Here is a 25,250-nt window from a genome sequence, read left to right on the forward strand (position 1 = left end):
AAGAGCATTACATAACCCTCTCTCAGGTCTCCCTCAAATGTACCTGTAAAGGTGATGGGACTGAGAGGAGAACCTCCCTGGAAGATCCTAAGACCTTAGGAGAGTTTTATGGTGAGATATGATCTGTCTGATAGGCTGGACTGAAACCATACAGGGTTTTATAGGTCACAACCAGCACTGTGAATTGGGCTCAAAAACTGACCGGCATCTGTAAACAACAACAAAACAGTCAGGTACTCTCTGATAGCTTTACTTCTCAAACTGAAAGGGCACTAGTTTTGCATAGGTAGAGTACAAGCTCACTGGCCAAAATTCTGTTGATTAGCACAGTACATTGTACCAATGATCATTTAATGAGTAAACTCCTCTGCAGGCTCCATTGCTTTCTGGAACTTAGGGATAAATTGACTGAGCAAATTCCTATTGATCCAACAGGCCTCTAGTGTGATTTTCTATGCTAAAGAACAGGATTTTGGCCACTGATTTTAAAAAAACAACACAAATGCTTGTTTCACTCCCTCCTGACAATGAGGAATTTTTAAGGGACTGAACATCCCTTGTCCAAGTGTCCAAGTTAAGTTGAAACAATATAAAACAAAGAGAATGAAGAGGTCTGTAAGTATACTGCATATCTTCAGTGACTTGTGATACTTCTTCACCCTTCCCAAATTTCCAGCTTACTTAGAAATAGAAATCTGCCTATAATTTGTACACATTGTCCCTAATGCATCCAATTTGTGTGCATTCCCCTGCTGTTTGAAGTGTTTCCCTGCAGATTTCACATATACATTTTTCTTTAGCCATTCTTTGTATCTGTATGGTATTTGAAAAAGCAAGGTGGGGATCTGGCACTCACAATTTCCCTCTGATAGCAGGAAACTGAAAGGCATGTGCACATTTTAATGAGCAGTCCCACAGATTATTGGATAAAGTTGTCAGAAATCACAGTGTGAGTTGCTTTTCCATCTTTATGGTTCAGAGCAAAAACAAAAAACAAAAAACGGCAATCATGGCTCTCAGCCCCATGCTTCTTTCTCTCTTATCATATCTGTTCCTTATTCAACAATTTATGGGGGATGGAAGCCATTTAATTCTATTATTAGCCATTTCTCTTCTCCTGTTACATAAGACATGCCTTCAGACCATGTTGGGGGAATTTGTAGCAGTTGGCTGTGGTGTGTGGCATAGCTGTTTTTAACAGCAATACTCATACAACTGTAATGACAAAACACTCTATACTATTAGGCTGTTTAATTTGCATATATATTGCTGCAGTTTGGACCAACAACCTTTTCCTGGTTTAAGAAAATCAAGCAGATAAATAATTACTCAAAGAGCAAAACTTCATTTGTTTGACCTTAGGAGCCAGAGACCACTAGGAATTTCTACCACTGTAAATCCTAACTTGATGAAATCAGCTATAAACATCAGTTTAGTACTCTCTTCAGCAGCCACCATTTTCATGTTCACAGTCCATGCTCCCTAGCTCTCTGCTAATGAAGTATTTGCTATGCATTCTTTATTTTGCATTTTATCACCTAGATCCCCCATATTTCATTTTTATCATCTAGCTACGAGTGGCACGCTAGGGACACATTTGCTTAAAAGTATACGCTTAGTACTCAAGAATGCATCAATATTACTTATCTCAAAGCAAGATTATGCCCATGCTATGTGTGTGGCAGAGAACATTTTCATCTGAGTGTGGCTTCCTGCTCTCCATAATAAAACATTCAACTAGGGATGTGAATCTCACATTTTTGAGCTCTTGAACAGAAACGGAGAGTTAGAGGAGAGACCACTTATTACAAATGTTAAAATTCTTGCACATAATGACATCTTTTCTCAATAATATTCACTGGAAAGGACATGATGCTGCACAGAATTTGGCAGGCTTCACGCCCCACACACACACAAAACAAGCAAAATATGGTGTGTGGGGTGAGTTAAAAGGAAAACAAAGCCAGGGTTGTATTTTACTGGGAAACTGGCAAATCTCAGTGAAGCAGAAGACATCTAGATGAGGTGTTTCGGTATGGCAAGCTTTAGAAAAGCATCTGGAATGAGATTTATTGTGAATGCACATAGCTTCTCATCAGCTTATTCTCATTTGTGCTAACTGGTTAGAGACATACAGGACACCTACAGCCATAAATACAATCTTTATGTGAATCTATCATTTTTTGAAAAGTCTAGAAATTGCTATGAAGTTGCTTTAAGATATTACAGTGTCTGTCATACTGAATAAGAATATGTCTCAATTTATGCAACTTTATCTAAAAATAAGTCAGAAACCAAGAAGTAACACACATACCACAATCCAAATAAAGATCCACGTAAAACAGTAGTCTAGAACTTCTGCTAAGGACTTCTCGTTATTGTGCTGCATTAGGTGAAACCTTGCAGCCTCTATCCCAGGGGTGTCCAACCTTTCACCTTCCCTGGGCCACATTAGATGAAAATTTGGTTTGGGACGCACATAAATTTGGTTTGGGCCGCAGCCCTGCTCCAAGCGCGCTTGCCGGCAGCTGCGATCTCAGACAGCAGAGGCTGCCAGCTTCGACTCCGGTGGCTTTAGGGGGCCGGGAGGGGTCCACCTATTGATGGGGATGGCGCAATGCAGTCACACAGGCCCCCTCTCCCCTCCCCTCCCCTCCCGCTCCTTCCTCTCTCTCCCCCCCCACCATTGTGACGTGCCCCAGCCGCATTCCGGCCGCAAACACCGGAAGTGTAACTTGAAACCTTGAAATTTCTTTAAAAATAAAAAAATTGCACTGGGCCGCATTACGAGCCGGCCTGGGCCGGATGCAGCCCTCGGGCCGCAGGTTGGACAAGCCTGCTCTATCCCAATGGTTCCCAAACTTTTTCAAGTGACCACCCCATAGAATCAGAGAATCAGAGAACCGCTGAGTTGGAAAGGGTCTACAAGGTCATTGAGTCCAACTCCCTGCTCATGGCAGAAATCCAAATCAAAGCAGATGGTTGTCCAATTTTCTCTTGAATGCCTCCAGCATTGGAGTGCCCACCACCTCCCAAGATAATTGGTTCCATTGACATACTGCTCTAACAGTAAATAACTTTTTCCTGATATTCCGCCTAAATCTGGTTTCCTGTAACTTGAGCTCATTATTATGTGTCCTGCACTCTGGAAACATCGAGAACAGTTCCTGCCTCTCCTCTGGCCCGCCTTACAGTGAATGATAAGCAGGCAAATTTTGTCTGTTGAATACTGGTTACCCATGGGATATTGATGGGATGTTTGATGGTGGAGCTACTTCTAACACTGACAGTAGTGCAGAATGGGGAGTATTGGTGAATTCCCAATAGGCGCACATTGTGCCCAGCATCACAGCAACTAGGGTCCACAGATCCACTTGCCAGACTGAGAGGTGCTTGTAGGACCGGATCTGACTGCTGACCGTTTAACTTAACAAGGATTTGATGTTTGGTGGGTGGGAGGGCCTCCCAGTCTTAGCCAGCCAAGCTGGGGAGAGCTCAAACCAGGGGGTTGTGACTCACCTGTTAGGGAGCAATGAAAGGGTAAGAAGTACCCTAGTTCCTGCCTGAGGAATCACAGTACATTTAGTCCCCTCTGCAGGATAAGGGAGGTTGAAAGTTATAATTAATAAAGTGTAGCTCTAGTAAACTCTGTATCGGTCTTTTTATTCCAGAAGTGGGAGGGCAATGAACTGTTTTGCATGAGATAAAAGGAAAAAGAACTCTTCCTGAAGTTGTTATACACTGGCTAAAATCTTGTTGTTTAGCAGAGTATGTTGCAACTAGAGTAAGCCCAGTGAATCAATGCAACTTGTGGAGGAGTTCAAATCCCTACTGATTCAATGGGCCTACTCTGGTTGTGGCTTACTGTGCTAATCAATTAGACTTCAGCCAACACACTATGGTTTATAGGCTGGTGCAAAGGATCTACTTAAATTCACTAAGTGAATGCCAAATGAAAATCACGCGAAAGCTCTGCTTGCTTATGTTCTCCTTGTGACAATAAAGAAGTACAGAAACTCTCAGAAATTACTCATAAATGAGGAAAGCAATCTTAGCTAACATTCTTCTCACATTCACAAATGTTACCTAAATAAATTAACATACACACAATGAACTTACTCTCTAAGGTCAAACTTTCAAGGTTGTTTAGCAACAGAGAAAAATTACAAATAAAGCCAGGGATCTGGAAGCAAATCAGAGTGTTCTTCCTTTAGCTGTATTTTACTCCTCTAGAAATAGAACTCTTTTCTTTCTAGGCAATACTGTAGCTCTACAAAGGGATAGAAATTATAGTATGGTTTTCCCTTTTTAAAAGGGGTATGACAAAAGCATCTTTATATGTACACCATGGTGGCACTTTGCCTGCCCACTCAGAGCCATCAAGTGCAGGCATTTGATGTAGAGGCCAAGGGGGGGGGGGGCTTAGTAAGAAAGCCTTTATTAGGCTGGCTCCCCCCAGGCTCGGCCTCTCTTGCAAGTGCTGCCCACTCGCCCACCCTTAAGAAGTACAAATGAGAGTAGCTGGTCACTTTGGGGCTGGGTGGGATTTTTTTGGCTTGCTTCTGCAATTGGCATGTGATAGGGAGCAGGTGTGTTCCACCCATCCCATTCTTACTTCATGTTATAATTAGGTGATGTTAGAAGGACCCATTAATGAGGCCACAACTGCGAGTAGTGTGAAATTAAGAGTTTTGGTGAGTTCCATTGGGGCACCCGAGGAGGGTGCCAATCATTCCATCTCCCTGATTGGTGGAACAAGAAGTTATATGAAGGGGGGTGGGAGTTAAGGGGATCTCCCAGGTGTCTGTGCCCCTAGGGTCACGAGGCCGTGGGGGAATTCCTGCAGCTGGGCGGCTGAATACTTGCTAGACACAGGTCAGCATACTTCAGTAATAGGAACTTGCCCTTGGTGGTCTTATCCAGTGGTAAATGGTACACCAGAGTCAGAGGATAATTTCGCACTGCAGCAGGCCCCCTTGTGAAAGGGGAATTCAACGTCTAAATAGTTTAATAAAGTTGAGGCTCTAGTTTTATCCAACCCCTGTGTCTCAACCCTTAATTCTGGGCTGGGAAGGCAAAGGTTTTTTGAAAGAAGAGCAGAAAAATCAGAAACAAAACAATAATAAGCCCCTGCAAAAGAAGGCTATTAGGGATGAAAGGAAAATTTGTATACACACTGCAAACAGCAACAGACTCATTTAATCTCTAGGAACACTTTGCATCACCATCACTAGAACTTTGTCATCTGTTGTGCTCCATTAATGTGTCATTTTAGATGACTTGGTTCAAGAGATGCTGATATCAACATGATGCAAATTTAAACTGAATCTCTGATGCTAGAATCCTAGCTGTTTGATAGTATATACTTTAATATATCTATATCAATATTTATATCTCTTGCATTGTTTGCCTATCGGCACTGAAGGACTGGGAAATATTGATGCAAGTGGCTCTCAGTCAGATACCTAAACAGTGGTACCACTTCAATGGTGCAACGCTTCTCCTGACTAAACAGGTTATTTAGAGTGTTATGCTGAACGAAGCGTCTCAAGTCATTAAAATGGGTATATGAAAACAAGGAACCATCACAAATCAAGTCTGTATCGAGGAGTTAGAAACATCCCCTTTATGAAAAAAGCAAGAGTCACAGAGGAAACCAAGAAAAGATTAACTGAGACAGAAATAAATTCTGTTTCAGGAAAGAATTTTAAAATCCACTTGCATTTGCTAACATTACATGTTCTAAGAGCAATTCTGAGGATTAAACATTTGGTCAACTTTTTAAATATATATATGAGTTGCACAAAAGCCTGAAGCCTATTTAAATATTCTACATAATGTGTAGCAATTCTACTCAGAAGAAAGTTCCACTGATTTCAGTGGCCCTTACTTTAGTAATATGAATTAGTACAGCAGTATAGTCTCAAGCTGCATTGTTATAAATCATTTCTCCATGTGGAGAACTCTGTGGCCAGAATCTTCTTGAGAATTTCTGCACATGCAAAACATGTCCCATTTTGCAACTAGTTAACAACTGGTTACATGAAAGACAGTTGTCAGAAGGGGGAGACCTGCTTCCATATTTGTGGTTTCATACCATGTATCCTCAACAGGATTCTGGCCTGTGTCGCTTAGCTTGTAAACTCATTAATTGTCTTCTTTTATCCTCCCTTTGAACTATAATTGCCAGAATCAGAGCTCTTGTCACCAAAACTTAACATTTTCAAGTCTGCTCTGAGTTACAAAGAACTGGTCAGGATAATGATAAATAAGACTTTTTTAAAAATAGTATTTCATTAAAGCTCGTCATCAGACCATTATTATCGTAAGTTCACAGTCATTCAGACAAAACAGGGAAATTGATATAAGCAATTGGTATAATCCCATGCATTTGTGGTACAAGATGTCATTCACTTCAAATGCATCCATTACACACTTACTAGGGAGTAACCCATGCAGAAAACAAGACGGTGTACATCTGAGTGGACAGGTATACATTTCCACTATCAATTAACTGAGCTTTTAGAAGGTTAAGCATTTACCTTTCCCACGTACTGGGGTTCGGAGCCCATGTATTCTTCCAGCACAAAGAACTGATTCCAGACCCAGCCTCGCTTGACCCGCACAGCAGCTGTCCTCCGCTCTGGCATTGTGGCATCATTTCCTCTCGTCTCACCTTCTAAAGTCTGTTGTGGTTGTGGATGAAGTGACATTAGGAGACCTCCATCGAACAGGAACCAGAGAAGCAGGGATAAGCAGTTCCTTGTAAGCATTGGCAATGGTTTCCCTACAGCAAGTAATTAAAAATTCCAACGCTGAATGCTGAGCCGAGGAATCCAGGTTTGAGACTGTCCGTGGGCATTCACCAATTAGCTTCGAATATATGTATTTTATTGTCGAAATGCTAATGCTGACATTAATCCTTCCGGTGACAAGGTTTCTGCCATGTAAAATTCCATCTAAAGGGACCTATAAAAGAGATTTACATGGTAACATGAAGTGATATAAAATTAGACTGAAATATTCATCCAAACTCTCACCTAGCTAGCTCCTCAAGATAGTGACTGAGAGTGAACCACAAAACAGAGCTTGAAGTATTATTAGTATTTTACACTGTCGCTCTGAGATGCAGCAGAACACTGCACAGTAACTGTATGGATGTTTCATTTGGCTTCTGCTTTGTATTATTTTAGTGTCTGCCTGAAGAGCAGCATGCAGCCTGCCCTTTATGGCCCAGTTATAAAATAAAGCTGCTATACACCAGTGAATTCAGATATTATTTACTCAAGATTCACATAGGAAAGGAAAAAAAACAAAACATTAAAAGCAAGAATGGACCAACCTACCAGTAGATGTGGTATTACTATTTATATATTATGTTTCACATAATATAAATACTAAGAAAGGGAGACCAGTCTACTCACCCTAAAAGAACTAGATAAGCAGAGAGAGTTTTGCCAATAATGCTGTCATTATTTTCAAGTGTACAAATTATATTAGGTGCAACTAGGCACTGGATGAGCCTAAGATAATTTACCATCTAAGGTAAAGCAGCAAATGGTTACCTCACCCATGTCAATGTATGCAGGACCCCAACCCAGTCTCATTGGTTAGGCACATGAGGCAAACACCGCTACCCACTGTGAAAATATTAAAATGACAAAATAAATAACTGTCAATTTGGTGCACTTGAACAGGGATCTGATACCAGAAGCCTTAAATATCTGCCAATTACTTATTCTCCTTCAGAATGTGTGTACCAAGAGAAACACAGGATGTAGAGCAGTGACGCCAAAAATATAATGCTATTCCATAAATGTAACTCGTTTCCACAGCTAAATGTCACGAAGGAAGGAGGAATTTGACACAGTGGAATTCTTTCCTCTGAGCCGAAGGAATGGTGTCCCATTTTCTTTAATGCAATTCAAAACACTATATCTTTCCCTACCCTTTGTGTGGGTTAGCTTTATAATGAACTTACTAGCAAAAACATTCTAAGAAAAGGAAACACAGCAAAGAGATTGCTACTATTGGGTTCATCTCCACACTAGACTGTTAATAATATCCATTTATTTTTGTTGAAACAAAGAGGAAGGGGATGAAAAAAGCCCTCCTAAGTGCCATCTGAAAAAGGTTTGGGGATCAAAAGGTAATGCAAAATATTTTTTCTCTCTCTGTGTCTCCCACAGACATTTTTTCTCTCTCTTGTACTCTCTCTCTCTCTCTCTCTCTCTCTCTCTCTCTCTCTCACACACACACACACACACACACACACACACACACACACACACAGAGAGAGAGAGAGAGAGAGAGAGAGAGAGAGGGAGAGAAAGAGAGAGAGACTGAATACATATTTAGATATGGAATACACTAATCCTTTCCTTAATCACAAAAAGGTCAAGATGTTTTCAGCAAGTACACCCTAGTCTTTCATGGGTTTGTGCACACTGTATGTACTGCATTATTTTTATAAATATGTTCAAAGATAAAGTAATTGAGAAATAAATTGGGAAAACAAAGATATGGTCAGAGGGTTTTTCCCAGTGAGAGGAAATTCTACCAATGTAGGGGTCCCAATAAAAAGGCCCTATTATCAATGATGACTCATTCTGCCTCAGATTATGACAGAAAAGAAGGAAAATTTGTTATCCCAATGGGGAACCATGTAAGTCTTTAAAAGACTAGCGGTTTGAATTGAGCCAAGAAACAGACTGGCAAGTCACCACAAATGAAACAGCAAAGGAATTATTTATACTCTCCAATTTGACTGAATGATATCCTGAAATGTTCCAGTCAAGATTTTAACAAGGTAACCTGAAATATGTAAAAACTAGAATTAAGGTCACTGACTCTGGAGAATACAAATCATTAACTAGACTAAAAATCATTCTGTGGATTGCAAATGAAACTCTATTAATGGTGTTAATAAAAAATAATCATATGGTGCCCCTTCCTGAAGACAGTGAATAAGATGAACACAGAGATATGAACAGTCAAAAAGCAGAAGTAGGATTCAAGTTTTCTACAAATGCTCAAGTGTAATTGGACATCCATGCTGTTACACAGCTCTTGGTCATTACAACATAGCCTACATAGGATAAGAGCTTGGTGGTGTCTATCTTTACAAATCACTGAGTGATGCAATGAGTAATGATGAGACATAAATTGGCAGCCAAAGTTGTGTTTCCCAACTGCACTCTGCAACTGAGTTTCCCCCCCCCTCTTCTTCATATTTATGATTTTCTCTAAATAACTGTAGCAATTTAGCAAATTGGTAACATTAAAAGGATGTAATTAAGTATTTCCATTACTATGGGCAAATAGAACAATTTCACTTAATTTGTGGCTTGAATTAATGAGCATGGCAAACATGGAAGCTTTTAGCTCTGTCACGGTAGAATAAATAACAGACAAGCAATGTGATTATTACTGTTGGTGTTTCTATCAGTAAAGTAACACAGGACATATACAGCTAAATGCAACATAAGAATAAAATGAGGCTGGGCCTTGCCCACACACTTGTACTTTACAAAACCAGGTGAGGTCAGGATATTTTAGTAGTACTTGAAGCACAGGACAAGGTGGCATCTGTCACATCTTTACCTGCAGAGAACCTGACAGGGTTGGTTGTCCTTCAGTGACAACTGAAGAACAGCCAACAAAATGTTGTTCTTCAGTGACAACAGAACATTTTTTTTTCATTGCAGCTGGAGGCAACAGGTTAGCTTCAGGCTGCAGAGGGTGCCCTCTACCCCAGTGGTCCCCAACCTTGGGCCTCCAGATGTTCTTGAACTACAACTTCCAGAAGCTTTCACCATCACCTCTATTGGCCAGGATTTCTGGGAGTTGAAGTCCAAGAACATCTGTAGGCCCAAGGTTGGGGACTACTGCTCTACCCTATCACCTAACTTCTCACTGCCACTCAGGGTACAGAAGAAGTCGTGTTACTGCCTGACACAAGAGTAGCAAATAGCACACCCATCCATGTCTAGGTGCACACTGTCCAAAACTAGCCAAATGGTTTTGGCAAACATGACAAGTAAGCACACAAACATCTCCCACTATTTTTTAACAGTAAAATACATGTACTGTACCTGTCGTTAAGTAACTGCGGAATTGGTTGCCCTTCCAAGACACTCCAAAGCTGCTGCCTAAACCTCATGCCTCCCCAGCCCTCACACCAGGCTCTTTCCTCTCAACAATGATTCCCCAAGAAGGTAGGTAAGGATGGCCCAGTTACAAAGAACAGTGCAAATAGGAAGTGAACTGGAATTGGGTGGAAAGTGAAGGAGGTGCATTTGAATGAAGACTCAAAAGGTAGAGATAGCTGAACAATTTTGACAGGGCAAAGTAATTGTCTCAGTCAAGCTCTATTATCACTTGCTATTAGGGGGATGAATATCTCTGAATCTCAGTTTCAATGTCCCCGCCCCCTGCTCTGAATCCTACATGCACTCTGTTCTTACCCTTGTTTCATAGCATGTAGCAAGAACCAGCTTTCTCTTGCATTGACATTAACATATATTTTAAATGCATACACATTTCCTGCATTGAAATCAATATATATTTAAGGCATGTTACCTTTTGTACACATTTTCCCATTGGCTGGAATGTATCTGTGCTTATTTTACAGATTGTGCACATTTTTAGCATTGCTGATGAGCAATATGCAGAAAAATATGGGCCACTAGGTTTTTAGTGGATTATTTAAAAAAAAAAGTCTTAAAAATGTCTTCTAGCAGGGGGAATGGAGGAGGATAGAAAACCTGTGCAGAACGAACAGATTTTCTACCCTCCTCCATTTCACCTGCTAGAAGATATATTTGAGACATTTTTTAAAAAATAATCTACTAAAAAATAATCTACTAGTGGCTCATATTTTTCTGCTGGATACAGAACTATCTTCTGAAGCTAATGCAAACACAAAATACTAGTTTATTAGTAGAATGATAAAAATGATAATACAGTGCAGATGAGCTGACTAGTAATTGTGCAGGATATTTACAAGAACAATATGATAATAGACAAGAGCTTTTGCTCTTTTCAAAAGAGAAACTAATACATTTGAAATTATGATCAAGATTTAAAAATAAATGGAGTTTGCATAGTGATTGTTATATTTCATAATTAACAAATGAGATCACACATTCTCCAGTGGCTTAACAACAGCATCCATGACAAACAGCACACATTTGCTATCAAGCAAAAGCAAAACACAAGCAGGCAAAATGGCAGCACCTCACCTCAAAAGGATGGCAGTAACAAGTCTTAGAAAGAAAAAGCATAGCAGCAGTAAGGGAAGCTAGCAAGCAAAACAATAAGCCAGTTAGAAAGGACTTTATTAAAAGCTGCCTCTCCCCCCCCCCCCACCAGCAGCTCAGTTATAAGAGCTGGGATAGGCTGAATCAACACCAATACAACAAAGGGAGATGCGGAATAGCATACATTGGAAGAGGGAGAAATGGGGAGGAGTTCTAAGTCATAAGCCATTTGGGTCTTTAGATGTAAAAAGTACCACCTTCAGTGAAACCCCCAAAGACCAGACCAAGCCCCCCATTTTACACCTGTCTATCTTGTTGGGTCCTCATATCACTATAGTTGCTTCTAGGTTTGTTTTTTCAACACACTTCAACGAAGGTGGGAAAGTGGGGGTGGGCAAAGAAGGTGAATCATGGGGAAGCATAAGAAGGGAAAAAGAAAACAAAAATTCTAAAATGCAAAATAACCCCTTTTGGCTCAGCTTTGAGGTGTTCAGTTGAATCAAGACTGCCTAAATCAATGAGAACAAAGAATTTAGTAATTATTCTTTAGATTTCTAGTCCATGTTTTGTTGACAGTGATCTGTGAATCTACTATAAAACTGCCTCTCTGCCTTGTCTTTTACCCCATTTGTCTCTTTGTTACACCCTGAACAGAGATTAGCACTAATATATTATAATCAATTTATCAACTAAGTAGGACTTTTTTTATCTAGTTGGGTGATGTAATTAGTGTTTAACTTAGGGATTTTGCATCAATGTTTCTCTAGTGATAAGCTAGTCAGGTATGAAGGAGGACAGGAATCAAAGCTAATGACAGGGTTGTTAATGTGTTCAAATTTAAAATTTAATTTAATTTAAAAAGAGGAAAGGATATATTCTGTAAATGTGAAAGATAACTTAAATATTCTCTTTTGAATTTAAACATAGTTTAGATTTTGTTGTTGTTGTTGCTATTAATGGCTAACTGAATATGTGATTGTATTTTCCCCGTTTCTAATTAGTATGGTAAAAAAAATGCAATAGATAAAATAAATAAATAAATATTCTCACTAAATTTCCATCTGAAGAATGGGTTGATATGTCCTACTTACTGCCTTTTCCTGGGTTATCAGTTAAGGCCGGCTTAGTTGTGGGAGGCAACCATTTCAGATGCTTCCCCCCACAAAATGTAATTTCAGGAGACATCTTCTATATAAAACCAATGTACATAAAGGCCATGAAATTAAAATATTAGACTATTTTCCTCTCAATGTGAAACTATTTCTCGAAGTTCTGTTTTCCCTCTTAATTATACTGTTCTTATCAGTAACAATTATCCAAATATTATTTGCTAGTACAGGCTGACTTCTTTTATCATCAAGGATATATAATTGGGAATTTGGGGATATGTAAGTTCTGAGAAAGGAAGGAAGAAAGGAAGAAATGTAATCTACAATGCCATTTATTTCCACCCTGAAACAGGATTTAATTTCAAAAGCCGAAAAAAGTCCAGTTGACTTCGCTCTCTTTTTTTTCCTGCCCTAAAACTGCCTTGTTTCAAGATCTAAAGGGCAAACAGAAACATATGCAAGAAAGGGGAGGACGGATGAAGAGAGATTAATAAAACGAGAGATTAAAGGGTACTGGAAATGTGTTTAGTTAAAATGATTGCTTGATCCTAGTATTCAGAAAGGATTAAAGCGAGATGCAGGTGGGAGTGAAGAAAGTGCATATAATACTCCGTAAAGTTTAGAGTTCATGTGAAGCCTCTCTCTCAGTCCCCCTCCCCTTTTTTAAACAAGATGTTTCTCCCATGAGCTGATCTTCTTTGGGTCATGCATGGGCCAAACTATGAATAATACACATACATACACCCTCTTGTTATTGGGTTGTTGTCTGCCATTAATGGCTGGCAACCAAGAAAAGAACCCATTATATTTGGGGCTGGTAAAAGTGTGTGGGTTCAGTACACGTGCAATGCATTTCTTTTACCCACTTTATTTATTTAACATATCAGAGGGCTCTCGTGCATCCTCCTTTTAATGGACCTTCACTATATGGTATTACAATCAGAGGTTGCTCATCAATAATGCAACTTCCAGGTCCGGGAGACTAACAAGCCCCTTTAGCATTGTGGCTACGACTGTCTACATAATTCTGATGGCAAAACATCAACAGGACCTAAAGACAGCCGTCTGTCTTCTTCCTTTGCATTTTCCAGATTACAGCTGAAAATCATCATACGGAACAAAATCTACAGAACAGCTCTTCATGTTAGCACAGTATTCCCTAACCTATTTTCTTTCCAATTCAGCTGCCACTCCCAGTAAGGTTCAGCTCAATACGTAATACCTCTCTCACTAGGTCTCAGCCTCCGGCTTTGTCTTGTTAACCGGGGGAGCTTTTAAAGTACTATATAAAGAACCAAAAGTAATGTAACAAGGTTGATGGACTCCCATGAATGAGAAACCATTCCCTCTGAGGCTTGAAGATAGCATGCAGGTTCAAATGAAAATCACTTTTAATCCAATCTCTTTTGCAGACATTGTGTGACCATACAATGTGGCTGGGAAGGGGAAACGTGGAAAAGATGGAAACATGGAAACCATTGTGACAATATATTTCTTGTTTTCCTGTTCATTTAGCCCTTTCTTCTGAGAGCTGATAGAAATGTTCATTTCTATAACTGCTCCTAGCCTAGAAACACTCTAGATCTTATGTACTTTGGGTAGTATAATGATGGCAATTAGATATGGTGCACAAGAGAGAACATGTACAAAATTTTCAGTAAGAAAATACAATGCTGAAAGAAAATGTCAGATCCATTTTCTAAAATCACTCCTGGGACAGACTGCAAGGACAGTATTCAAATAACAAAATATCTGCGGCAAGTTGTGGAGTGTGTGTGAATGTCCTAGAAAAGATAGTATGTTGAGGACAGGTTAAGCCTCTTTGCTCTGGCAGAAAGGTTTGTACATACAGTTTAACATGCAGATGATGTAGCCGAGACTAGCATCATTAATACATGTGATTTCATATACACAAGACCACATTCCCATTTAATGAAATGTCCATGTGTGTCTGTCTGTCTGTCTGAGTGATATGGAAAAGCCCAATGAAGCTTGGAACAGGAATGAAGCTATTTATGCTGAAAACTTCCAGACCATCTTAACATTACAGAAAATGCTCTAGGCAGTTTAAGATGCTTTATAAAGCAAATGCTAACCTAACAAAATAGCAAGACCTCTGCTAAAACACTGGGGAGTCATAACGCCAGTCCATTTTCCCAAGATAAAATGAAAATGGAAAGTTAAAATGAAGAGCAGAACCAGCCCAAATATATCATACCTTATGACAGAGGTTTATAAATTTGGCAAAACCAATATGACACGGAAAATATGGGACCCAAATTGTCCTGGGAACTAGAACAGTGTTATTATGGCAAGATGTGCAGGTATTCTCAAAAGGGTCTGCTGCTAGAGTGCTTCTGTTTTCTAAAGCTTAAGTGTAGCCTTCTCAAAGTTGGCACCTTTCAGATGCACCTGCCATCATCTGCGGGAAGATGGGAGTTGTAGTCCCAAACTCTGGAAGTTTGCGCTGATGAATCACAATGGTGGAGCTCTTTGTTGAGAGAGTTCTGAAGCTGCCACACCTCTACAGAAAACGGAAATAACAAGATTCCAGTTTTGCTTTTCCCACATTTATTTTTTTGCAACTGTACATCCTTTCAGTGCACGTTTAAAAAGTAAACTTATGTATGAACAAGTCTCCAGTTATTTCCATCTCTTTGTGATGCTTGAAAATTGGGGGAAATTCTTAGAAAAGATGAACAGAAATGTTTCTTACCCAGCCTTAAGAACACTCTTAGGAACGCCCTACTGCGTGCCATAACCGGAATATCTGCCATAGAAGATTACTTCAGCAAAATGAAATGTGCAAGGTACAGAGCTAATCCTGCAGTGGAAAAGTTTGCTTTTAAAGTCTCAAGCAGATACACGAACAACATTGTCTCGTGTCAGTCAGAGGAACAATAAAGTGCAGCTTTAAAAATAGAGAAGAAAGCAATCTTGTAGGAAGGCAAGAACATCCCGAACACTGTCACTTGAATGTTCCTGCAAATATCCAACATATTTTAGATAGGAGCAATTGATGGGGAATCTAGTCAGAGACACATAATACAGCCTAAGCACAATCAACTGAATAAACATTGTATGAATTGTGTAATTAATGGTAGAAACTAGAATAGTGGCTTGCACAATGTGGATAAGAAGTGGCCCACATCTTGCTTAAAATGGAAAGTGAGACAAATCTGGATGATTCTGTTTAAGAAACAAGAAACAATTCACATTTAATAAAATTCACAACCATGCCAATGGGAGGCCATCGTACATCTCGCCCACCCATGGTAAAAGTCTGTCCTGTTTTTTCCAGTGAGGCCCCAATATCTACAGGATCGGTATCCATGATTTCATTTATCCATAGTCTGAAAATATTAAAAATATTAAATTAAAAACTCCAAAAATATGTACTTTCATTATGTAATTACCAGACCTGGCCACTAGAGGGAACCAGAGGCTATCCTCGGTATATATAGTGTTCACTATTATCTGCAGTTTTCAGTATACATGGGGGGCTTGGAACCAATTCCTCATGTATATAGGGGTAGTACTGTATAACAGTAGCCTCTAGAAATTTTGAAAAATGTGAAACATAACATTTTTTGAAGCAGCCCTATCATGTATTTTTATCTACAAACCCAGTGCATACCATTAGAATGTTATAAACTAGGACTATATATTCTTTTAATTTGTAGAGTCAAAACAGTTGGCTCTCTTTGACATGGTTGAAATATGAAAGTGTTTTGTGGACAGGGTTTATATGGCATAACAAGGTGCCTGCAATTCATAAGCCCTCTTTAGACATTCAGGCTATAAAGCGTGTAGGGATCAAAGGATGGTGGTAATATTCCATAAACTCTTATATTCTAATTCAGTATGAACACATAAAGTAAGCTGCATATGCTAGCAGACTATGTAATAGAGATGGGCACAAATCAGAAAAATGGTGGTTCATTTTGATTCATGATTTGTTAAGATCAACAAAACATGAATTATGAATTTATGAATATTTTTCTGACAAATCGATAAATCCACTTGTCAATTCTTTCTTTTTTACTTTGAAACCCTATAAAACACCCCCCAAGCACCTAGATACATCAAAATAACAGGAAAGCTTCCCCTGACTCTTCTCTATAAGCTTTCCAAATATGGTGAAGATTGGATTTCGGACGTCGAAGTTATACACCCACAAGGAACACTTCCCCTCCAGGAAAGTGCCCTTTAGCAACTGGCTTGGGGAAACCCAGTCTTCATCAAACTTGGAGGATTCTAGAGGAGAGTGTAAGCGGGTTCAGTATTAGCCTTAGGTTGTTCTTCAGGCAATACAAATGACAACTCTGAATTATCTACAGAGAGTCAGAGGAAGCTTCCCTGCAATAGTGGTGTCTTCAGGTGCCAGGGGGCATTTTATAGCCCAACAAATCAACAAATAAAAAATCACAAAAATTTCATTGATTCATATTTGTCAGGGGCATTGATTCCTACAAATACAAATCAATGAATGAATGATTTTTTTAAAAAAAAAATATATGGGGATTCATTTTTTTTAATTCATGCCCATCTCTACTGTGTAACAGTTGTGTAACAATTATAAGCCAAAAATAAAAGCAAAATAAAAACTAAAGATGGCAAAAATGTTGTGGTGCCTTAAAAACTAACTGCTATATTTTAATGTGAGCTTTTGTGGACAAGCCCAGTTGTTTGGCCTGAGGAAGTGAACTTCTCTACAAAAGCTCACATTAAAGTATAGCAGTTAGTCTTTAAGGTGCCACAACAATTTTGTCTAGTTTATTTATTATTTTTTATTTTCTATATACCTGATATGCTAGCACAGACTAACATAGCTACACATTCTAAAATAATAAGCCAGAATCTATGTATATTATTCCATCACACCCTTGATTTCAGTTTTAATTAGTATGGCCAAGGCATTACGTCACACTTCCAGTCACCTATTGTATGTGGCACTGCATTAATCCTGAGCAATGCTAACATTGTATTTCAGTTGTATATACTTTTTGAGGAACTTTTAAAAAACCAATTTGTTGATGATTTAGCTTGCTTGTTCATTTGTTTCCTATTGCCACTTCAATACTGCCCCATTAGTGCAAACATACTCTGAGTGGTTCACAACATACAATAAAATAATATAGTAAAAAAACCACAGTGTACAACAAATACAAAACCCTGTCAGTAGCTGAACTAATGAACCTGCCTTTAAACAGAGTTGCACACATTAAATCACATTTAAGCATCTCAAATTAATAGTTCAATTCTAGCAAAAGGCAGCTTTATATAATTCTATCTTGATTAGCTTCCTAAAAACTAAGAGAGATGATGCCTAGTGGACCTCTGTAGGAAGCTTATTCCAGAGGAAAGGGTCCATGACTGAAAAAACGCTCACTTCCTGGTGCTCTATCCTTTGGCGTACTTTAGTGTTTCAATTTTTAACTTCAAGGACTGTGAGGGATGGGTGGTACAGGTAGCTATTTTTGTGGGAGAGACACTCTGCAAAGTATCAAGGTCCTTGAGAGGGTTCATAGATTTTTGTTGCTTCAAAAAAGGTGAAAGATTTATTGGTGCATTTAATATTAAACGAGTGTCCATAACACGTTCTTGAGATTTGTCTCCTTCCGCCAATGAGTTTCCAATCTTCGAACATGAACGGATTTCCACAACTGCCGTCCCATGGTCCCAGCAAATCTGAAGGAACCCAGTCTCTTATGGTCTGCCCCATCAAACCTACCAACAGGGGCACGGTCTATTCATCCCAGGCATCAATCCACAGGGTTCATCTCTCTGGGTCTCAATTCTTCCAGGGTCTTCCCTGTAACTCTTCCTCCTCATTCTAATCTTTCTTTCCTTTCTCTCTCCATTCTCTCTTTCTCCTCTCCCAGTCTCCTTCTCCACTCTCTCACTTCAGCTTCTCCCCAATATGAGGGTCTAGGTGGAGTCTCCCTTCTCCTTCTATAGTCAGCCTCCTCTTTGGACACTCGTAGCCTATGACTCAGTCCAGGGTTCCTCCATTCACACCAATTCCCAGCCTGGTGGCAACTGCCCTTCCTTCCTCTTTACTTCCCCTACTCCTGCCTCACACTCCACCCTCTTTTTCCTCTCGTTTCCCGCCTTTTCCTCCTGAACCTCCTCCATCATTATTTTCTGTATCTGTTCACTCAGTTCCTCTATTTTTGTCCCTTGCTGTGCTCTCTCCTTGGTTTGGGTGCTGGCTGGGGTCTTGCCTCGTTATCCTCATTTTGGGGAAAGGACGGCTCTCCGGTGAGTGGGATATCCCTCTCACCTTCTGTCTCACAGTCCTAAACAGTTCAGAGCTTTATAGGTTGTGACCAGGACAGAAACTAACAGGGGGTCAGTGAAAATGTACCAAGACTGGGGGGGGGGGGGATATGTGTTCATATCTGCTGGTATCTGTAATCAGTCTGGCCACTGCATTTTGGACCTGCTGAAGTTTCCGTACTTACTTCAAGGGCAGCCCTTATGTAGTCAGTGCTACAGTAGTCTATTTTAGGCATGAATTGAGGGACGTGGTGGCGCTGTGGGTTAAACTGCAGAAGCCTCTGTTCTGCAAGGTTGGAAGACCAGCAGTCGTAAGACAGAGCTCCCATCGCTTGTCCCAACTCCTGTCAACCTAGCAGTTCGAAAGCATGTAAAATGTGAGTAGATAAATCGGTACCACCACAGTGGGGGAAGGTAATGGCGTTCTGTGTCTAGTCATACTGGCCACGTGACCACAGAAACTGTCTATGGACAAATGTTGGCTCTATGGTTTGGAAATGGGGATGAACATTGCCCTCTAGAGTCAGACACGACTGAACTAAATATCAAGCGGAACCTTTACTTTTACCTAATGCATGAATTACTGTTGTTAGGCATTTCCCGGTAGGAGCACAGCTGTGCAATCAACCAAAGTTGATAAAAGACATTCTTGGCCACAGCAGATATTTGCATCTCCAAAGAGAGAGCTGGGTCCAAGAATACTCTCAAGATGCCAATTCAATCCTTCAGGGGGAATGTAACCCCTTCTAGGCCAGATAAATATCCCTCTAACTAGGCCATTGGTCCTCCTAGTAGGATCTCTGTTTTATCTGAATTCATTTTTAGTTTATTGACCTTCATCCAGTCCATTTTCAATGCCATGCAGTGCTGAAGGACCTGTACTATATGTTCTGCACATGAGAAAAAAGAGATATAGTTCTGTATGTCATCTGTGTATAAATAAGAGGGAACTCCAGATCTCCACATGACTTTCCCAATATTAAAAAATATTGAAGTGACAGATTATCCCTGGGTAACCCCATAAGGGAGGTCCCAAGGGGTGGACATCACCTCCCCAAGCTCTACCATCTTGGATTGGTCCTCAAGGAAGGAATGGAACTACTGAAAAACAGAGCCCCCAAACCCTAAATTCAATAGCCATCCCAGAAGAATACTGTGGCTGTATCAAAGGTTGTAGAAAAGTCCTGGAAGAGCAGCAGGATTATACTACCTTTGTCTGTCCCCCTCAGTTGTGTTATTCAGTAGAAAGAAAGAAAGAAAGAAAGAAAGAAAGAAAGAAAGAAAGAAAGAAAGAAAGAAAGAAAGAAAGAAAGAAAGAAAGAAAGACTCAAGTGAGGGGTAATTTATTAATGTCAACATCTGTGAATGAGTATCCATTAAGCCAGGGGTCCCCAACCTTTTTCACCCTGTGGACCGGCTGGGGAAGGCGGGACCCCCCTGCGCTTGTGCGCATGTGTGAATGAGCACGTGTGCGTGCTCTCATGCAAACAAGCTCGTGTGCATGCATGAACGGCAGCGCATGCACTCATGCACATGCACAAACAGCAGTACGGCGCATGCACAAACAACAGTATGGCGCTTGCACAGGTGCACCGGACTGTGCGCGCATGCACGAATCAGCTGTATGAGGGTGAGTGCGTGCGGGAGTGGGGCAGGAGGTCTTTCTCAGCAGCCCGGTCCAGCTCAGGCTACGGACTGGCACTGGGCCGCAGACCAAGGGTTGGGGACCTCTGCATTAAGCCATTCTCCATTCAGTTTACCAAGTACTTATATGAGAAGAAGATCAGAATCCATAGAAAGACATGTCCAGCATTCTGAGCCCTATTTATTCACAACAACTGGAAGATTTCTGATGTGATTCAAGCATCTCTTTTGGTAAACAAATGTGTAAGGCTTCGGAAATGAAGGTGAATCTGTTTTAAGCTTGTTATTCTTCTCGCTAATTTGAGCTGTACTCTGTTATTCATTAATTACTTATCAGGCTGCCATGTACTTAGATAAAAAATAACTTGCAAATGAGCTCACAAACATTTTATCAGTGACCCAGTTCAATGTCAATCATTATTACAGGAACGGCAGAATAGCAATAAGTAAGCTCTCAACTTTGCTTGTTTGTTTTAACAATCAGTGTGCTTGTTTGTTTTAACAATCTAAAAATTTCCATATGAGCTGGCTGAATTCAGGAGCTACTAATATTCCCACCATGGAGATGACCATGTCGTATTGGTGTTAAATATAAGTGCCTGAAAGGCAGGAAGAGAGAGGGGGACTGACAGTAAATTCAAGGTAGATAATATGCAACGTACAGTATGTTTAAAACTCATAATCAGTGTATGTAATTCTTGAGAACAGTACAGAAGAGTGCTTGGTCAAGGCAGTGTTAGTTGCAGAAATGGACACTTTCTCCTTTTTTTTTCAGACATCAAGAGAAAGCTTCCAGAGTAGAGATGGGCACAAAGTACTCATACCACTCAAATGCAGTGTTGCAGGAATCCCTGCCCTGCCTCCTTGTCTCAGTGGTATGAGGAGGAGGTGAAGAAGGGAAGCCCAGGCTCCTGTCCAGACTGGAAGATTGTGCAACAGAGAGGGATGGAGTAGTGTGCACCAGCTGGTCAGTGGAGATGCTATCAAGGCAAATGGGAGAAAGGAACGCATGGCAGCACAGACAACTTATGATGAAAGGGCACAAAGTAGTTTGTGCCCATCTCTATTCTAGAGGCTTCCTATGACAATTATTTTAAAAGGTCAATGAACACCATCGTCTTTGATTCATTCCTAACGCAACGCAGCGACACTACTGTTCTCCAGTTTCCAACTAACCGTTCTTTCTGCCCCCCTCCCTTCCTGTTCCCTGGATCTGGAATTAGTTGTGCTGTAGCTACAAAACTTTGATGATTTAATCAATGCCTTTGCAGGCAAAGAAGTTTCAGTTCTAAGGTAAAGATTATATATTGCTGTGTTTTTCTTGTTTTTTTTTTTTTTTTTTTTTTGCCTCGTTACTTTGGCCACCCTGCCCAAGTAATGGCTCTGGGCTCTTTGTTCTGCCCTGTGATCACCTTGAGAACTCACAGATACCCCAGATTTGATTCCTTTTTACATGTTTGTCCAAAGACATGCCTAATAAATTTAATATTACAATTAAAAGCCAGAATGCATCTCAAAACCATTTGATAATCAAGGAAGTGGAAGTGGGGAAAGATAACTTCCCTTAGTGATCCACTTTCCAGATGCATTAGGTTAACCACTGCTAGAAACAGGATGCTGAATCGAGTAAACCTCCCTATCTAGACAAGTTCTTGAATTTTCTGACTTTCTGGTGGAACTGATATTTCATTTTATTTGTTTCAGTTCATTTTCGAAAAAATATATATTCAAACTTGCCTTTGTGTGCATCCATTTCAGGTAGAAATAATTTGAAATTTAACAAATGTGATGGTGGGAGAGGCCATCTGCCTCAGACCTATTCTAGACCCATGTCAGAGAATAAATTGATCAAAACTGTGGGAAGATGTATTATGTGCCGTCCATCTTGAATCTACTCCTAATCAATTTAATTGGATAGCCCAGGTTCCTATGGTTATTTTAAAAGGGTGTGTGTGAAATTTTCTCTATCAATTTTCCTCTATTTTTACAAACCACTATCTTATTCTTATTTTACAAACCACTATCGAGTTTTACAAACCACTATCTATAGGAAAGAATCGCTATAAGCAAAGAAGCCAGACCAGTCCAGTGTCAGTAAACCTACAACTTCTCTTTCATTGCTTTTTTTTTTCTTTGTGAGACATATGAGCTGTGCTCGGGATTATACTACAGTATGGTGGCAAAAATTTTGTCCTGCTTTCAGACCTTTCCTAGGGGAGTACTCCAGTATTTATTAGTCAGACTTTAGCTATGAAACTCTCCAACATGCTCTTTTAGAGAGAAAAAAATTACATTAACTCCCTAAGACAGGAATTTTGCTTGACCTACATGATTAGAAACCTCTCAAGTGTCTCTGGTGGGCATTCTGCACACTTCCTCGACTCATGACTAATGAGTTGAATAATTTTACAACAGATGCTGAGCTGGCTTTCAGCACTCAAGGGCCTTGGCAAGCCTGACAAGGTAGCAGCAGCATCTCATACAGATTCATGTTCAGTCTTGGTCCTGAAAATGAAAGTTGTTTTAACAAAAGACCACCTTCTCACCAGGAAGCTTCATGATCTCGGAGGACGGGAAGGGGGCATGATGCTCAGAATAACCTTACCTGTCAAAGGTGGATTAAGATATACTGAAGCCCCAAGATATGTGAAGAGTCTAGAACAGAACAGAAAATGAGGCTCTGCTTAACAGGGAGTTTGATTCCCCACTGAGCCTCCTGTGAGAAGAGCCAGCCTATGTGGCCTTGGGCAAGCTGCGCAGTCCCAATACACCCCCAGAGTAAGGGAATGGTAAACCATTTCTGCATATTCTCTACCCAAAAAAGAAAACCAAACCTGAAAAGGGTCACCATAAGTCAGAATTGACTTGACGGTACATAATTATTCTTATTATATGTTTCCAAGATGCAATATTAGAATTAGCCACTGGGATATATTCCCATGTGTCTTCCTGGCCTATTGGTGAAGGCAACATAATATATTATTAACACACAATGCAATTAATTATTTGTCAATAATGGCAACCTGGCTGCTGAGAGTAATGAGTAATGCAACAAATTCCTTTTAAAATTAACAGTGCATTTAAAATTAGCACTGACTGGGATTGGGTCATGTAGGAGATCATTCATGTGGCTAATTCAGTGAGGTGGGGGAGAATTGGCTGGAGGAAATGATGCTGAAGTGGCAACAGCTTGAGGAAACAGCAATACTCTACTGAATTTGAGTGTGTGTTGGGAGGGGTAGTAAAAAAAATTCATATTGAGTGTTTTACTAGATATATTTCTACCCTAACCAAGCAATTGTTTTGACTGTAATTGCAATTTGAGATTATTTGGGATAGCATTGCTAACAACTAAAATTTAGTTATTTGTTTTGATATAATGCAAGTACAATCAATAGATTTAATACAATGTTTATTGTGTCCAGCCTTGGACAATAAGCATAAATTTGTCTGCTCATTGCAGCCTGCCAGCATGTGGTTTTGATACAAAATCAATGATGCATTTGTAAAGCTAAGCTTCCCTGAAGCTATGCATTGAGATGGTCCCTGATGAAATAGTATATCTGCAAAACTCACCAGCAATGAATGGTATTATAGTGAAAGAGAATGGCACTATATGTAGCAGATTTTTTAGATAGGCTTTGAAGTGTTAACAATATACCATGTATCTTTGATGGAGGAGACATGTCATAAATTGATTTTTGTTTTAAATGAAGGGACGAAAAGAAGAAAATCACATTGAATTCTTTACTAATGTAAGCAGATTAAATTTATAAGGGAAATATTTTGTGATGCAAAATCCCTCTCTTGGAACTTACGTGCAAAGCTAAATCATATGGTGCAGTGTTTCAGGACAGAATAAAAGCAAAAAGCGTGCTGCTTATATACCGCCCCATAGTGCTTCAAGCACTCTCTGGGTGGTTTACAATTTAATTATGCAGGCTACACACTGCCCCCCCAGCGAGCTGGGTACTCATTTTACCAACCTCGGAAGGATAGAAGGCTGAGTCAACCTTGAGCAGGCTACCTGGGATTTGAACCCCAGGTCGTGAGCACAGTTTTTAGCTGCAGTACAGCGATTTAACCACTGCACCACGAGAATAAGATGTTGCATATACCCTGTGATTAGAAGAGCCTATCTAACTAATGAATGCATTGGGGTGTGTCACAAGAATGGGCTTCACTCATCTCTGGGAGCAGGCAAATTGGTTTGCTTTGCTCGCCAGTTGGTCTTAAACATCATATTCCTTTGATGTCTGATTTCAGAAACCAACAAAGTTCCTCAGTCTACTCTCTGAAACGTAATGTGCTCTCAACTATCATTATGAGCTATCACAAATTCTTTGTCTAGCCTCCGAGTGCAACCAGAAGATGTCCCCCATAAATAATAACAGTATCCCTGCAAGCAAAGTTATAGCTATAAGGGAGAAATATAGGTTAGAATGTTGATATTTCTCCATTCACCAGGGACATTTTGATACAGTGGTGCCTCGCTAGACAATTGCCTTGTGGGACAAAAACCCCGCAAGACAATTATTTTTATGATCACTATGGTGCCTCGCAAGATGTTTTTTCTATGACCGTGCTTCGCAAGACTTTTTTTTTTTTGAGACCGATGCTTCACAAGACTTTTTTTTTTGGAGACTGATGCATACGGAACCTCGCAAGATGATTTTTTCACAAGATGACGATTTTCGCGGAACGAATTAAAATCATCTTGCGAGGCACCACTGTACATTCATAGACTATATTAGGTTTATTGAATCATTTTAAAATGGAAGTAACTGATGGTCAAGACATTGGCTATGCATTAGTAGGAGCTATGATGGTGACGTGATGATGCCACCAAAAAACAGCTCACCAGAACCCCAAGCATGTTTGATCCTGTTTCTATCTTACCTATATCTGATTCTTCCGTCAATGACTCAGTGAGTCTGACTACACAACAAAAAAT

At 40.0% G+C, this 25,250-nt stretch overlaps 1 protein-coding gene across 3 annotated transcripts in view; it reads right to left on the reverse strand.

Annotated features, from left to right (window-relative positions):
• CDH12 (cadherin 12) overlaps positions 1-25,250 on the reverse strand; it is an 875,078-nt gene that overhangs the window by 244,199 nt on the left and 605,629 nt on the right. For all 3 annotated transcript variants that reach the window (XR_012086709.2, XM_078391722.1, XM_078391723.1), the window contains exon 5: positions 6,543-6,969. Coding sequence is in view for 2 of the 3 variants with exons in the window: in XM_078391722.1 (XP_078247848.1) it covers positions 6,543-6,773 (231 nt within the window). In the remaining variant the exon portion in view is untranslated. The remainder of the gene's footprint in view (positions 1-6,542; positions 6,970-25,250) is intronic.

This window comes from Pogona vitticeps, chromosome 4, assembly GCF_051106095.1.
Source record: "Pogona vitticeps strain Pit_001003342236 chromosome 4, PviZW2.1, whole genome shotgun sequence".
Classification (NCBI taxonomy): Eukaryota; Metazoa; Chordata; class Lepidosauria; order Squamata; family Agamidae; genus Pogona; species Pogona vitticeps.